This window comes from Aplidium turbinatum, chromosome 7 (genome assembly GCF_918807975.1).
Source record: "Aplidium turbinatum chromosome 7, kaAplTurb1.1, whole genome shotgun sequence".
Classification (NCBI taxonomy): Eukaryota; Metazoa; Chordata; class Ascidiacea; order Aplousobranchia; family Polyclinidae; genus Aplidium; species Aplidium turbinatum.
The window spans coordinates 2,567,666-2,584,270 of record NC_137478.1 but is presented as its reverse complement, the minus strand read 5'-3'; the positions used below and the strand labels follow the sequence as shown (position 1 = coordinate 2,584,270).

Here is a 16,605-nt window from a genome sequence, read left to right as displayed (position 1 = left end):
CAAAGCCTCTACAAGTATGCGAAACTGCAGAGGCTTTGTCAGTCCGAGGTTAAAGATTCGACAAACTGAATGATCAAGCGGCGCTGGTTCGACTCTCGGGGTGTGTGCGTGAAAGACGCATTTCAAAGGCAACTCTCCATTTAGCAGCTACTAGTGGATGAAATGATTCACATGAACTTGAACAGTTGAACACATTAACAAGGGAAAACTTCACTTTGTTAATCTCAGGACAAGGCCTGCGTCAGTGGTTCAAAACCTCTATATAAGTATGCGAAACTGCCAAGATTATGTCTCAAGAATTTCTCAGTTCGAGGATAAAGATTTGACCAACCAACGACAGATGGCCATTGAGCAGCGCTGAGGAAGATATGCACCATGAAACTGAATTGTTGGTTTATTGTTTAACACACTAGAAAAACGATTTCGTATCCTATTGAGTACAAGTGTGGCCATTCGTTTATTCGCGATCTTATGATACAAAATCGGGGACCGATGAAATGTTCAAAATCAGCTGTTCAGCGACAATGTTAATATACACTACAGCTTGCCAGCCACACTTGGCGAGGTGCACGAAGTTTCATTGAATAAAGGTGGGTTTGATGCACATAATACGATAACACTTTTAACCCATACCCTCATATGTAGAAGGTCGAGGCTTACTTTAAGGCACATCTTGTTATTGGAACGCTGGGTCAATATAATCGCAATAATAAAAAGGCCAAAAGTAGATAGTAAACTTATGTTCAGTAAACGTTACGGAAACTAAACTGCTAAATAACACTGAAAACAGTTTAGTCTTCGAAACGTTTGCTATCTACATTTTTGATGAGATTATACATATTATTTGGATAACTGCACTGTAGCTTAACATACGGTAAGTAAAATATTTCTAATTTGATATGTTGGTGGCCTTGTAGCTTCAACAAAAAACTAAGGATAAGTTCTTCATAGAACATGAGTAGTCAATGACTAGGGAACTGTGCTCCGAAAGCTGGTGCAAACCGCTATCTTATTACCCTCAGCATACTCGCAGCATCAGGCTAAAACAGGTCGTCAGTAACTACATTGCAAAGTAAGGCAAAATAACTAGAATAGAGCTAAGAAGACCACGGTAAGATATTCTACACCGGTATCATAAAAGGAAGTAGCCTATTTCTAACAATTTCACCCGATGTTTACCATCAAAGAAAACCATCCATAGAAGACTGTAACGAACTAATAAGAACTTGTAGTCAAGATATGCCTTTTCTGTCAGAGTCTCAATTTTATTAAAAACAGTCGGCCGCGTAAACCTCTCAGGCATGCGCAATAAACTGCAAGAAAAACCATTCATCTAGACAAGAGGATCACTTGGATCAAATGGGATGGATGATAAAAACTTTGGAGATCCCTGAACCACAATATAAAGGGCCGATACGGATCGAGGGGTTCTCAAAGGAACGCAATAAGTTTATTTGCAACAGGGACATAAATTTTGTTTAAAGAAACGTAACTTTTGCATGTCTCAACCGAATCATTTCCGTTCGACAATGAAACCTTGTGCAATGTGTAGTAATTGGTGAGTTTCCACAACAGCAGAAAGATATATTCATCGGGGAAGAATACTTTTGTATCATATGTATCAGAAATAGGACTTGATGCTAAAATGACAACTCTTCTATTTCTGTCCATTTTAACGTCCAGACATGTTGAAATGACGTAAGAAGAACAACAATTGCAAGCTGGAGATAGGGTAACTTTCCGTTGGTAATAACGATTGGACAAGTGTATATTGCCACGACCTTTTGCACAGCAAAGCAAACCAGACAGAAAATCAGTCGTATTTTACATTGATTCAACGTCTGCAGACGTTGAATAAATGTAAAAAAGGACTGATTTGCCGACTGGAAAATTACTTGTAACTTTTACACACATAGTTATCATCAAACCACAATGGAGGTTACAAGAAAAAAAGCAAGACATTTCTAATATCAACACTATACGTATGTTAATTCACGTATGAACGACAAACGCAACTTTCCATCGAATGTACGTCAACTAACGTATCATCAACGAAATAGTGTGTTTGTCGCATAGACCAAGTGTTTAAATCGAGATAACAACATTGCACATGAGGTGATAATTAAAATTCGAGATAACATCCTACTAAAGACGCTTTAGGAAAAGTTAGGCACAAAAACTGTTATCCCACAAAGCAAAATTCGTCGTATGTCTACAGACGTCGAATGAATGTAAAAATGACGGATTTTGCTGTGTGGAATCCTCATTCAAATTTTCCCAAGTTTTGAAATACTTCTTCACATGAAAACGAAATATTGGTTGGGAATTTAAAAGAATGATGTTAATATGTACATAGTTATTGTTTATAGAATAGGACGCTTTCATTATCCCTCGTTCAATCTTTGGTAGCCACCTGGCCGCGCTAGGCCTGCAAATTAAGGTAAATATAAACGGGAGCTTTCAACTTTCTAAAAACCACATTGTCTAAAATAGAAGGAAAATAACGTGATAAGCTTTAAAGTTGACGGCGCTTACTATTAAACTTAAAAATCGTACATGAGATATCATGTTTCAGAGCCAGACTGGTTTATTTTCAACTTGATTGAACAGAAGTTTTTGAAAAGCGGCACGAATAAGTGACAATGGTTGAGCCCCGAGCGTAAATCACTCGGCAAAGACCTCCACTGTACGCCGCCCAGTGGATGGAGTGGTTTGTAGCTAAAACGTTCAAGAGGCTTCCTCGTTATAATAATAAACTTGTAGCACTATCACACAAAGCTGAGTAACATAGCCAGTTTTAACATATTTACTTTCAAACACTGATTTTAAACGTTTTTTTAATTGTAAACGTTCGATTTGAAATTTGTTTCATGTAGTTTCTCTGTGAGTGTTTACAATAAATATGCTAAACGGTTTTGTAACTCGGGTTTGTGTGTTTGTGGCACAACAAGATAAACTCTCTACTGAATAATCAAGTCGTTGATGAACACTGGATAGACCATGTAAGATAACAAAAAAAAAACACAACCGGGCATGAACAAAACAAGTAGCTTCCAGCGTTGGGAGAGCCAACCTTACCTTTCGTGTAGACTGTGGAAAGATAAGTTACCCACATAGCAAAACAAATCTATTACATTGATTCAACGCCTGCAGACGTTTTGTTGCCTAGTGATGCATGCTACACCACCACGCATCTTGGAAAAGCAGTTACCAACGTCAGAAAATCACCACTGGCAATTTCATGGAAATCAAGTGTAACAGCAATCCAGACAACAAATCCGTCAGTTTTACATTGATTCAACGTCTGCAGAAGTTGAATCAATGTAAAAATGAAGGGTTTTGCTGTCTGGAAATCGATGGAATGTGTTGATTGGTTTGGTAACATTCGCCAATTGAAACAAAACTGCTCACAAAACACATATCACAATGAGCATGCAATGTTTGAACAGAACTCATGCCATAAAGTGTAAACAACATGCAGTGTCATGCCATGCAGGTTAATCTACAACTATCCAATCAACAGGGAAGCCCCATACAAAATTAGTCCTTTTTTACATTGATTCGACGTCCGCAGACGACAATATAAACGTAGATCTATTTGCAGGCCAGGGTAAATAAAAACTATTCGAATGAACAAGGGGCCGTGGAAATTAATAATTTACACTTTGCCCGACATAGCTACTTAATGCTGGCCTAGCATTAGGGAGCTTGGTGGCTCTATAAACTACTCAAAGAAAACAAATTTGTATTTTCTGATTTGATACAACGTCCACAAACGTTAAATCAATGTAAAAAGTACTAGATTTTCTAGCTGGGATTATATAAAATACATATTTTTGAAACTTTGCCTGCATAGGAAACATTTTATACGCAGCGCATGCACTTTGTAGTTGCATATTAGATAGTTGTAGATAAAACACAAAAACCCGTTACCTTCAGGTGGTTCTACCGGAGGAAGCCCTACATGTAGACAATTAACTTAGCTTTGTTCACTTCGCTCTTTTGATTTAATCAGAAGGCAATAAGAGTGTATTTGGTCACAATGATAAGTTTGTCAGCACGAGTGGAACATTGCCGATACAGCTGCAGTCTTCGAAATTAGCGGCGGCACACGGCAATTGCCGTGGTAAATGCCGCCGCAAACGTCATAATGGCCATTATGCTAAGGCAATAAAAATGCCGTCGCAAAATGAGCATTTAATTCGGACAAAAATTGTTCAAAATTTCTTCCTGTTTGATTTACTCGCAGCGGGAGTTTAATCAGCAGAGACATCGCACCAAGACCTCACCTCGGACTATTTTACTTGCTGTGAACACTCACACAATCTTCGAAATTAGCATATTTTTACTTCGCAAAAACGTTGACGAGGCCAAACGGCAAAAGTTGAAATTGCCTCGGCAATTGCTGTGAACGTTTATTACGAAAAAATTGTACCAAAACGAGAACAGAAAAAAATAATCGAATGGTCTATCACGACCGCACTGTTTGATTTGTTGTGATGTAATAATACCAAAAGTAGAAAGCGAGCAACGCGATACGCACGCTGTTATGGTGATTTACGGTAAATAAATCATTGGGGGGGAAAAGTTAGTTAATTTTGGGTTGATTCAACGTTCGAGTCAGCACAAATCGATTTAATTTTCCCGGCGGGTTATATCGCGTAACAACAATGCCCAATAAGAAATTTACGTTTGTTTTACACTAATTCGACATCTAGCGACGTTGAATTATCATGAAATAACGTTAATTGCTCAATCAGGTACCGGTAACAAATCAATAGTTCCCTGCGCGAAGATTGCCTCGATTTACGTATACACTCACATAATTTCGGCACAATTAGGATACTGCGAGCAACACAAAGTCTGTTGGATAAGGAACTAGTCAGAATCGGAATCATCAGATGCTGTATCGGAGGATGGGGTTGTCGCGTCGTCGCTGGAATACTTGAAGACGCAAAACTGCCCGTTCATGAACGCGCGATGCCATATGATCGGAAGCGTTTATCCAATTTTGTTCCACTTTTTATATTAGCAACGACACCGGTCAAAAATAAGCATTCGATGAAAGAATAACTTTTGCGTAACAGTTAAGCCAGTATTTGTAAGGTTGCAAACTTTTTACAGTTCACAAGAGCATTGTCAGCGCATAAAATAGCTTGCCTGATGCTCAGTCTAGGCTACCGCCGTTTAACACACAAGGAAGAAGAAGCGCATACAATTTCGTTTGATTAAAGCATACGGCAATTGCCGCCGCAATCCAAGGTTTGTTGATTTGGCGACGGCAATGTTTTTGCCGTCGTAGATGGAAGTTAATTTCGAGGGCTGCAGCTGTATAGCCAGTGGCATTGACAAAGGGATCCAGTGGACCCGGGACAATTTTAAGGACCCGGAGAACTTGAAAAGACCATCACATATTCTTTGGATACAGCGGGCTTTTCTTAGAAGCTTTTTGATTTGGGTCCGAGGACTTCATTAGTACAGGGCCCAAATTCTTCCTCTCGACGGCCCTGTGCGTAGCCATGAACGTTTATGGTAGAAGTTCATTTCCTGTCAACCCCACATAATACCAGCTTGGACAAGCGCGAAACATTGCAATGGGATAGTTCTATTGACCATTACGTCGAAATTCACACGACGATTAATTGAGCATGCTTGTGTGGAAATGTTGATCCGCAGAAACCACAGGGCGCCACATCTGACCAGGCAGTGAGTGTTAATTCGAAGCCACAAAAGTTAGTGGCTGGTAGACAGTGGCACGACAAACCTCGCAGATTACACTGGTTAGCACAATTTTTGGTGCAATAAAGATAAGAAAAGTTTTGAGGGTGGGGAATCCGAAAATGAAAAGTCCGTTTTTACCCAGCGACCAACTTTACCCTAAAAACAATCTTTTCGTTCATGCACCAAAACGTTGGTTTCAAATTGTTGACCTGTATTATGGGAACAATTTTGAAATAATTTTTTGGGCCAACATCCGCGCTTTGCTGAAACATTTTCTGCTGAACAAAACTTCAAAAAGAATGACATTTTACAAATTTTTTAGGTCAGTCTAAGACATTTTTGGGCCCACATGTTTTTTCGAAAGGGTCCCGAGACCACGAAGAGATGACAGGCCACTAACTTACATGACTCTCCCATTTAACAAGCAGTACAACTTCCGTTATTTCAGGACAACTATTTTTTGATAATTGAAATGGTAGAAAACACAGCAAAGAAGTTACCAGACACCGTAAAGCGAGTAATGTTAGTAAAGCGCTAATCAGCCTTGTAGGCACACAACCTTTACACTAAGCAGTCTCATCTTCGAAGCGCTGGTATCGGTTGTTATCACGCATCAGGCCTGAGAAGAAAAGACTAAAGTTGGTAAACAATTAATACACTGAAAGCACTGAGGCACCACTGTACACTAGTGATGAACGAATGGTCCATCACGTGTGGTACAGTAATACAGCTACAAACTACAGTTATGGTGTTCAGTTCCAGTTGCAAGGAATGCTCTAAAATTTATAATTGTGGTTTTATAATTCAGTGTTTACACGTTCTAGGCATCCAATCATTGGGAGTGTTGGTTGATGCCAATGATGAAGTTGTTTGCTGGAAAGATTTGAATATTCCACAAAAAACATTATGCTGTTTCATATTGGCTGTGTGTGCATGGGGGTTTGAATTACAATGTGGATAGATTTGATATCGCGGTGATGCTGAGTGTAAAGTGGATAGATGGTGAACTGTGGGTGATGGGAATCATCAAGTGAGAGATCTAATTTATCCGGCCTGATTGGTCGGGATTGTCAAATCATATACTTTGAATCACCGCAGCAGCCAGTTGGTCATGCTGAATGCTGATGGCAGCAGACAGATTGCACTGATGATTGGCTTAAGGAGAGGTCACACCCAGTCATAAAATCATTCCATTTTTACATTGATTCAGCGTATGAAGATGTTCAAATCTAAAAAAAAGGACTGTTTCTGTTTGGTTCTGCTGGCTAAATAAAATATTAAAAATTAACTTTAAATTGTGGTAATCATTCTAAGATTTGAAGCTGTGAAATTAAGGTTTTGTTGAACGCTTGACTTGCACAATGAAGGCATTCTGTCATTGCAACTTTGATGGGAGGATGGAATTGAGATATATTACCTTCATTGAAGAGGTTCAAGTTAAAAAAAAAATTGCACAAAACAATATTTTTCATCAAAGTTAGAATGACAGATCACCCATGTTGTAATTTTGCTGAAAGCCGAAAGCTTCAGTTGATTGATTTAACACACAGATTTTGTTAATTGAATTGCGAAGTCCAGGCCATTTACATTGTAGTCTTCGTTTTGGAACTGCTGGTATTGAGAGGTGCCTCCAGTGGCAAGCCCTGGTTGCAAACAATACCAAATATTTTAAAAATTTATCAAGTAAAAAGTGTTGCACAGACATAAACATCACGAGTAAATAAATCAGACAAACAACAAAGTTTTAATTTCACAAAAAGCAATAAAGTTCTAAGAAAATTTCTGCCACTGTTGAATATATACCTCAAACTATAAGCAAAAAGTTATGACAACCAATTGCTTTGATTTTACAAGTGCTAGCATGGTTGCATCCAACTGACAATTGCAGCCCGCGAACTATAAAGTCAATTACGTTTATAAAACATGCCACAAACAGGAGCAAACACAGTTTGCCTTGATCAGTTAAAACAAAGCAGTAACTACATTCGACATCATATGACCGAAATCAGCTGAAAACCATGGGCATTGAACCAGTGGACCCATTGTAACACACATCAAAGCTTAGTTTGCGACCTAATATCATCTTTAAAACAAATACCCCATCAAATGAAATATCATTACTTGATGAAATCATGCATTTTATGATTGAAAATAAAAATCCACGTCATGTGTATTACGACTTTTCCGCCCACAAGCAGACACAAAATAACATAAAGAAGCGACATCTCACCATATTTCCGCCTGATATCATCGTTCTTTCGCATGCGTTCCTGTTTCCTGTGGCAAGAACATAAGTTATAGTTTCTCTCAATCTGTGTCAGTAGCTGGTTATACTAGAAAAGTTGTTGTAAAGCCAACAACCAAACCTTTCCAAGAATAGACCGGCTGCACGTATTCGTCATTAAGACAAGTGAAAAATGGTGCTTCCACTTCAACGAAGCATCTCACCGCAATGGTGGTGAAAGGGCTCGTATTAATGAGATAACGAACATTATGCACTATGTTCAAAAGCCAATCACAGACAGTATTGTGTTCTATAAAGATGACGCCTGGGGATTGATTTGAAGTGAAAATGTCTTCCACTGAAATAAGATTCCAAAAACATAAGTTTTCAACTCAGACAGCAAAACTTAATATTGTTTCAATGTCGCTATACGTTGAAATGACGTTAAAACCGTGGGAGATGGTGTGTACTAGTTACCTTTCATCTTGGCGCATCGATCGCTCCTGTCTCTCTCGTTCCAGTCTCATTTCTTCAGCGTGGTACCTGGGACATTCATTTAGAATTTTAAGTTTCAACGCCGTTTTAACGGTTTACATTGCAACAGAGAAAGTGATTTATTTAGTAGAAACAACACAACAAATTACATCAACCAAACGTTTCAAAATAATTTGACACATCAACTGTAGCTAGATCACAAAATGTTATGACACAGATGGTTTAAGTTTGAGTTTTGTGTAGTTCTTGGAACTTCTAGTATCTGAAACACCTCAGAAGCACAGCACCACTAACATTTGCTAATAAAATAAGAACTAAGCATCGGTGAAACAAACGATATAGTGCTAGACCCAAGTGAATATTCTGCAGAAGTTGAAACCTTATTCACTATTTCTTGTTTTGAATAGTTAATAGAGGACTCTTAAGCAAGTGAGCGCTGTAAACATTCTTGTGGCACAATCAAACATAAATTGCAATTCTACAGAAATTACTTTGTTCAAAAATACACTGCTTGGCTCATCGGCTGTAGAACAGGTTGGATTTGCATGGTATTTTACAAACTGTAAAAAATTTATGCTTTCAGGTTTCAAAAAGAGAAAGAGTCATCCAAAAAGTGTCGATTAAATAGCACATGGGAACTCAACAAAAAGTGTCGATTAAATAGCACATGGAAACTCAACAGTACAAAGCTTTCGCTTTATTAAAATGAAACTTAACCTTACTTGGCATCATTTCTTCCAAAGCAGAAACATTTGCAGCACTTGCAGATGCACAATGTGATGGCGATTAGGATCACCCCTCCAATCACGCTCACCGAAATGATCATAGCTTCAAAATTCACTGCAATGTAGTGATGATGAATCTAGAGGTAGTCGTTAAAAAGCTGCTAAAATTGACAATCTTAGTAACACGCATTTCAAAAGAAAATAATAAATTAATTGTTTGGCTGCAAGCAATCCTTTTTGATGAGGGTCATATTAAAATCATGCTGGGTGCAAAAGAGTTTTAAAACCAGTTTAAATGCAGGTTATTCAGTTTGTGATGTTGTCTGAACTTGATGCAGAATGTACGTGACAGCAATAGCCCACAAGTATTCTTAAACCATATTACAAATATATATTTTTAGAAGATACAATACAAACAAGTATATACAATTTGTACTGAACGAAATCTGTGATAAACTTACGCCAACAGACACCCCATCGCGCGGCTGAAAGGCCGCAGTCATCTGACGTAGGAATAACATGCTTCACAGGATAGTCTATGCATGCTCTGGGGTTGTTGCACCACAAGCAGGAGACATTCTTCAAACAGGTGGAACAGGATTCGTTGAGCATACTACATGCTGAACAATGGTTTGTTATTACACAGAGTGTCGTAACAGAGTGTCATAAAAGTCGATATGAACCGCAACATTTTATCACATTTTCTTTGTAATAGAAAATTTAAGTATATATTATTAAAAAAAAGACATAAAGTATGTAACACTTATGGCTATAAGTGACACACAATGGAGTACACTGTTGGAGCACTTCAAAAGCATTTCTTTGTTTAAGTTTAAACATTGGCCACATATGACAAACATTTCCAAAGTTTGGTCCTAGTAGCCTATGTATTCAAACATTTGCGATGGTTTTCCCACATATACATATGGGTACCAATTGATCAGTGATATTAATCACCTATGATTCCAGTATTTGCTAAATTTGATTATTTAAATTTAATGATGATTTAACTGTCATTGTTTTACATATTCTTGTAGCTAAATAAAGCATTGGTATAGCCTACTAGTACTATATAATACAGGGTGTCTCACAAAACTTTTAACCCGTATAACCTTGCATAACTTTGTCAATTTTAATGCTTTTTTCATTCTTTTTCAGATTTAACTAAATTAGCCCATAACAAATTTAGATCTGCAAGGATGAACTACACCAAGGAGGAGAAAATTTTCCGTGTGACTTTGTATTTGGAGTCAAAATCGTACAAAAAAGTGCAGTCAAAATTCAGGCAAAAGTATGACTTCAACAAATTTCCATCAAAACCACTCGTTTTTTATTGGGTCAAAAAGTTTCAAGCTACTGGATCCTACAACACCAAAAAATGGGAGAAAAAAGACAGCTAGGACTCCAGAAAACATTGCTGCAGTTAGGGACTCCGTTGGGAGAAGTCCAAAGAAATTGATCCGTAAATGGGCCCAAATGCTTGGTCTGACCCGGTCCTCTGTACAGAGGATTCTGGAGGAAGATTTGAAACTCTATCCATACAGGATCCAGATAAAGCATAAACTTACTGATGCAGACAAGGCTAAGCAAGTTACCATGTGCCAGTGGTTCATGGACATCGTCGAAGAGGACCCTGACTTCCTTACAACCTCTGGTTCTCTGACGAGGTTCATTTCATCCTGTATGGGTATGTCAACAGTAAAAACAATGTGTTCTGGGGCACCTCTCCTCCTGATGAAGTGCTACAGAGACCCCTGCACTCAGTCAGATGCACTGCCTGGGTTGCAATTTCAAAACATGGCGTCATTGGCCCAATCTGGTTCAAAGATGAAAATGAGAACGCAGTCACCGTCAACAAGGAGCGTTACCTCGTGATCCTCCAGCAGTTCTGGACCGCTCTGGGGCGTAGAAACAGAGCCAGAGGAAGAAGCCCGTTTCTAAGAGCAGAGCAATGGTTCCAGCAAGATGGTGCCACCCCCCACACTGCTAATGTTACCCTGGCGTGGTTGGATGAGAAGTTCTCAGACCGCCTAATCAGCTGCCGCAGAGACTCTGAGTGGTCCCCCCATTCCCCGGACCTCAACCCCCCTGACTTCTATCTGTGGGGCTATATGAAGGACAATGTGTACCAGAATAATCCTCAGACCATCCCTGAACTAAAACAAGCCATCACCCAGAAGATCAGGGCCATCCCAAAGAAAGAATGTGTTCGGGTCATTGACAACTTCGCTCGCCGTGCTCACATATGCCTCCAGCACAACGGTGGCCATCTGGAGCATGTTTTATGAACTGCTGTATTACTACTGTGGATGTAGTATTACATTGTAGGCATGTTGTTTTTCAGAATTGTTAACATCTCAGCTTTCCATTTCAGTTTAGTTTTTGTAACTATGTTGATTGGTTCATGAAATAAAGCTATTTGAATGGGTTAAAGGTTTTGTGAGACACCCTGTATTAATAACATTAAACAATGAAAACCATTATTACTACAAAAAGTGCTCAATGCCAAGCAAAAAGCAAAGCAGAGCGAATTAAATCAAATATAGTTATTACTATCTATAGTAATAACTATATTAATAATATTATATATGGTATATACAAAATACATACATTACATGACATGAAAATTAGTCACTAGTTCACTAAAAACCTTACAGCCTGTTTCATCTCAATAGGATCATTAGAGGTAATTCTATTTGAATAAGTTCCTTATGATGATCCTATCAAGGTGAAACACTGAAACAGGCTGTTAAGCTTTTTAGTGAACTATTAACTAATTGAACCATAGGCATACGAATATGATACGATAACCATAACCATAACAAGACAAACTCTCTACCGAAGCTCTATTAACTAATTTTAATGTAATTTACTCTGCTTAGCTTTGGCAATGAGCACTTTTTGTAGTATTAATAGTATTTACACATTACTGAGCTGGCACACCAAACTTACTCTGGCTACTCATAACTACGAGTCGATGCATTGTGATGCGTAACAGCACAACTTTAGTAATGTTGACAAAACAGGTTTCAACAATAACATACAGAGGAGTAGCATTCACAGCACCATAAGTAAAGCCACATCCATCAAATATCTGTATCTACTAGTACTATCTATATGGCACTTTTTTGTACATGTGCATTGTGCAATTGTGCATGGTTATAGATCTTGTCAGCTGCGTAGCCAAGTGGTGAGAACGTCTGTGCAATGTTCGAAAGGACGTGGGTTCGTCACCACTCCAGAACATGCAGCTGTGTCTTGGCAAAGACACTTATTGGTAAGCCAAAATAAGGGGTGCAGCTGGCTCAAAGACTAAATTATATGTCACTTTGCTGCTTCCTACCGTCTGTTGTATCGCATCTGTGATCGCAGTGTAGTGGTGTACTGTATGCTATCAATATATATACTGTAGTTAGAGCTCAACCGATATATCGGTCAGCCGATATTTGTTGGCCGATATCAGGAGTAGCCGATATATTGTATCGGCTATTTTTCGCCAGCAAAAGCACACTCAAAACCAGTCATACATGCCTTTAGAACAGTGGTCGGGAACCTTTTTGAGTAAGAGAGCTATTAAAGCTACATTTTTAGAAATACATTTCCATGAGAGCCATAGGTTATACTGTAATGCTTTAACACTTGATACAATTAACATGTGGTGAAGTTTTGAAAGTGGGAACAGGTCTTAGCAAGAGAAAAACAGCGGGAGGTTTGGGGGATCTCTTCCACCAAAAAAAAAAAACGAAAAATTACAATTAATTTGGTGCATTCTGAGCGTATTTTCAGCTCTAAATTGTAATGAAAAGTTAAGATAAAACTTTTGCGGTTTGCACTTTAGAAGATTGGATTTTTTTGCGAGCCAGATGCCGTCGTCAAAAGAGCCATATATGGCTCGCGAGCCATAGGTTCCCGACCTCTGCTTTAGAAGAAACACAAGTTGCTCAAATGCACATTTAAACTCTCGCGTTTTAATTACATGCAAGTACAAGCGGCTGCACACAATCCATTTTTGCATGCAGCACGTGGGTATGCTTTTGAATTTCTTGTTTTGTGCACGTGGAAGGGCGCTCTTCCAGCTGCTTATTTAATTGGTGCTGCCTGGTTGTGCTTCTGTTTATCGGGCTAGTGGCGGTGACACCGGTCTTTGTGCGAATCCTACCAGAAACTCCTGTCGTGTTGGACTGATTTACGATGACAAAAGATGTTCTCATCTTGGCATGAATGCTGAGAAACTATGTTTTTTTGAACTACAATTTGAAACTGTTGAACTTTGATTATTGAATTGAACACAAAACAGTATTGCATTTGGTTGTTTCTTTTTTGTTTGGTGTTTTTTCGTGATTAGTGTTAAGAATGATTTTTCCATTACAGCAACCAATGTATATATAAACTTTCTTGCACTGGTTTGTTGCTTAATAACTTTGTTGGTAACAAATTTTTCGTAGTTGATATATATCGGTTGAAATACATCGGTATCAGCCTGAAAAAGTGATATCGGTCGAGCTCTAACTGTAGTTGCAAATAAAAACATGATTATTATTATATGACAGTCACTTCTACATGCAATGCAGTTGCAGTTAATTCATTTTTTTAAATATATATCATCACTTACATGATGTACTTGGCTTGGGTGTAGTATCAGATGCAGCAAATGTTGCAACAAAACAAATGGCAAAAAACACACAAAACAATACACAGAAATTTAATTTCATCATTCTGTAACAAATAAAGTTCCTGAACAAAATAGATAAATAAAAGATTACGGTATCGTTTATATTGAAAAAAAAAACACTTTCAAGCTGTGTCAAACTGACATTCTACAAAGTAAGTAAGTTTTTCTTTGTTGTGAAAGGCGGCAAAATAGCAACTTTATGCTCACTTACTTAAGGGATCATACCTTCAGAAGCTAGGGCTACCATGGAAACCACAGGCACTGTGTATTGAAATACAGACAAGATTCATTATTGGCATACTGCTTAAACGTATCAATTGTTGTATTGCATCAAACACAGAAATCCCACACCAGAATCCTAGCAAAGTAAAACCATCGATTAATTGTATCTTGCTTGGATGGGTCTACTTTATTAATTTATATATCATATATATGGCGTTATTGGAAAACATGGTATAGGAAAGTGCAATAGCAACGGTCTTCTTCTGCTAAAAACCTGTGCCACTCATGGCCTAGCTATCACAAACACTATGTTCCGTCTTCCTACCTGCAACAAAACATCATGGATGCACCTCCTATATAAACACTGGCATCTCATTGATTATGTCATAACCAGTCAAAGACAAACATGACGTACGTGTGACCAAAGCCATGTGTGGTGCTGACTGCTGGACTGATCACCGCTTAATAGTCTCCAACCTATCGCTTCACATCAAGCCCAAGAGAAGACCTCAAGGCTAAACAATCACAAAACGGCTCAATATCAACCGGCTGAAGTCCCCTGACACTGTGAAGGAGTTCCAACGTGCCCTGAGAAACAATCTCCCAATCACAACCAGTAGTGATAACAACATTGAAAGTTAATGGACCACTTTACGAGACACATTACACTCCACCGCATCTGAGGTACTAGGGTGCAGTCAGAAACCATCAAGACTGGTTTGATGAAAACGATGCAGAGATCATGGAAATGCTGAAGCCAAGCGACTTCTAATTCGAGATCACCAGCGCAACCCCTTGGGTGTTTCCAAGAAAACTGCCTTTACCAATATACGCAGCAAGATTCAAGCCAAGTTGCGAAACATGCAAGACTCTTGGCTCAGTGCTAAAGCTGATGAGATCCAAAGCTATGCAGATAGGCACGACACTAAGCGCTTCTACACCGCCTTAAAAACTGTGTATGGTCAGTTCACCTCTAAACCACACCCTCTCTTTAACATCGATGGATCAACTCTACTCACTACCAAGAGCCAAATCTTAAAAAGGTGGGCCAAACACTTCCATGACGTCCTCAACCGGCCTTCAGAGATAAATGACAAAGCCATTAATCGCCTCCCTCAGGTAACCATCAACCGTGAACTTGACGCCCTCCCAACAGTTGATGAAGTTCAGAAAGCCATCGACCTTCTACCCCTGGGAAAAGCCCCTGGACCTGACTCTATACCAGCAGAGATCTACAAATCAGGTGGCAAAGGCCTTGTTGACAGTCTTACTGACTCATTCCAGTTAATGTAAGTTACAGGTGTACTTCCTCAGAATTTCAAAGATGCATCTATACTACACATTTACAAACGGCAAGCCTTAAAGCAGCCGGCGGCCATGGCCGCCAAGTAGTGCTTGAATGACCGCCGGTGCTACCTTCTCAATCGGCCAAGTTTGGCCGCCGGTTTTTTCTAGCCAAATATTTAATTTTGCAATAGAATGAGCGTAGATTAACTGTCGAAAATATGTACTATCAAAGAGTGACGCAGAATTAGGTCAGCGCATAACAATCACCACTGCTGTATTGTGCGGGAACATTTGCTATTGTATATGGAATATAACCAGCTGCGATCACCAGCTGTAACCGCGCATTCGCAAATGCGTGAGCGCATTAGGCCAACGCGCATTCATCCATTGTGCGCGAGTAATAGCGTTAATTACCGTGACGCGAAACCACAAGTCGCAGGTTTGCGATTTTTTGCATGATTATAGAGCAGTACTAACTAGACGAACATATGCAATTGATTGAGTTTCGCTTTTAGCAGCATGATCGTTGCTTACTTCACAGTGTAGATTCTAACGATCTGTTTAAGCCAGATGGTGCGAGTTAGTTGTGGCAATATCGAATTACACGAGCTTTCAGAACACAGTTCCCTAGTCATGTGCTATGACGAATGGTGTTGAATTCAGTGAGTGGTTCTTTCATGTGGCTCTTTGGTTTAGCTTGAGGCTGCCGGCTGTTGAGTTTCTGTGCTGTTAGGCGTTATTGCTGTGAGGTTTTGTTGGATCAGTTGATTAGTAGATTAGGTGACGTAGTTCTTCCCTTTCTTTCATTTTCTCTGGCAGAGAAAATGACGTGGTACAATTACGTTTCAAAGAGGCCATATTCATCAGCAGGCAAAATCCAAAAATCAACAACTGTGCCGAAAGGGAAGAACTACGTCACCTAATCTACTAACAACTGATTCAACAAAATTTCACAGCAATAGCGCCTAACAGCACAAAAACTTAACAGCTGGCAGCCTCAAGCTAAACCAAAGAGCCACATGAAAGAACCACTCACTGAATTCAACACCATTCGTCATAGCATATGACTAGGGAACTGTGTTCCGAAAGCTCGTGTAATTCGATATTGCCACAACTAACTCGCAGCATCAGGCTTAAACAGATCATTAGAATCTACACTGTGAAGTAGACAAACATAACTGAACAAAAACAAAACGAATTTTCCGCTTATTGAATGATCTACAATAAAGTTTTTGAAAAACCTTTGCGCATTAGCCTGT

General features: G+C 39.1%; 2 protein-coding genes across 7 annotated transcripts; one reads left to right on the top strand and one right to left on the bottom strand.

Moving 5' to 3' along the window:
- Positions 1-376: 376 nt before the first annotated feature.
- On the bottom strand, positions 377-13,895 carry LOC145774299 (pituitary tumor-transforming gene 1 protein-interacting protein-like). Of its 6 annotated transcripts, XM_082585506.1 has the most exons (8): positions 13,778-13,895; positions 9,627-9,785; positions 9,163-9,280; positions 8,423-8,488; positions 7,952-7,998; positions 6,281-6,340; positions 3,934-3,960; positions 377-2,428 (listed from the first exon to the last, which is right to left on the bottom strand). In XM_082585506.1, exons 1-6 carry the CDS (start codon positions 13,878-13,880, stop codon positions 6,288-6,290), a joined length of 546 nt encoding a protein of 181 aa, XP_082441632.1. In that variant the 5' UTR covers positions 13,881-13,895; the 3' UTR covers positions 377-2,428; positions 3,934-3,960; positions 6,281-6,287. The 6 variants fall into 6 exon arrangements, with proteins under 6 accessions (XP_082441632.1, XP_082441629.1, XP_082441631.1 ...); XM_082585503.1 differs by lacking the exons at positions 3,934-3,960; positions 6,281-6,340 and adding an exon at positions 7,309-7,364; XM_082585505.1 differs by lacking the exon at positions 3,934-3,960.
- Positions 13,896-14,920: 1,025 nt separating this feature from the next.
- On the top strand, positions 14,921-15,352 carry LOC145774512 (uncharacterized). The gene has a single exon (XM_082585768.1). It carries the CDS (start codon positions 14,921-14,923, stop codon positions 15,350-15,352), a length of 432 nt encoding a protein of 143 aa, XP_082441894.1.
- Positions 15,353-16,605: the final 1,253 nt, after the last annotated feature.

What these genes read in the sequence shown, in the direction of transcription:
- LOC145774299 (XM_082585501.1), bottom strand. Translation starts at nt 13,880, where the DNA reads ATGATGAAATTAAATTTCTGTGTATTGTTTTGTGTGTTTTTTGCCATT. An exon ending in ACCCAAGCCAAGTACATCAT is followed by an intron (nt 9,786 to 13,777) that starts GTAAGTGATGAT and finishes ACCATTGTTCAG; the next exon opens with CATGTAGTATGCTCAACGAA. An exon ending in TTTGGAAGAAATGATGCCAA is followed by an intron (nt 8,489 to 9,162) that starts GTAAGGTTAAGT and finishes TGAATGTCCCAG; the next exon opens with GTACCACGCTGAAGAAATGA.
- LOC145774512 (XM_082585768.1), top strand. Translation starts at nt 14,921, where the DNA reads ATGCAAGACTCTTGGCTCAGTGCTAAAGCTGATGAGATCCAAAGCTAT.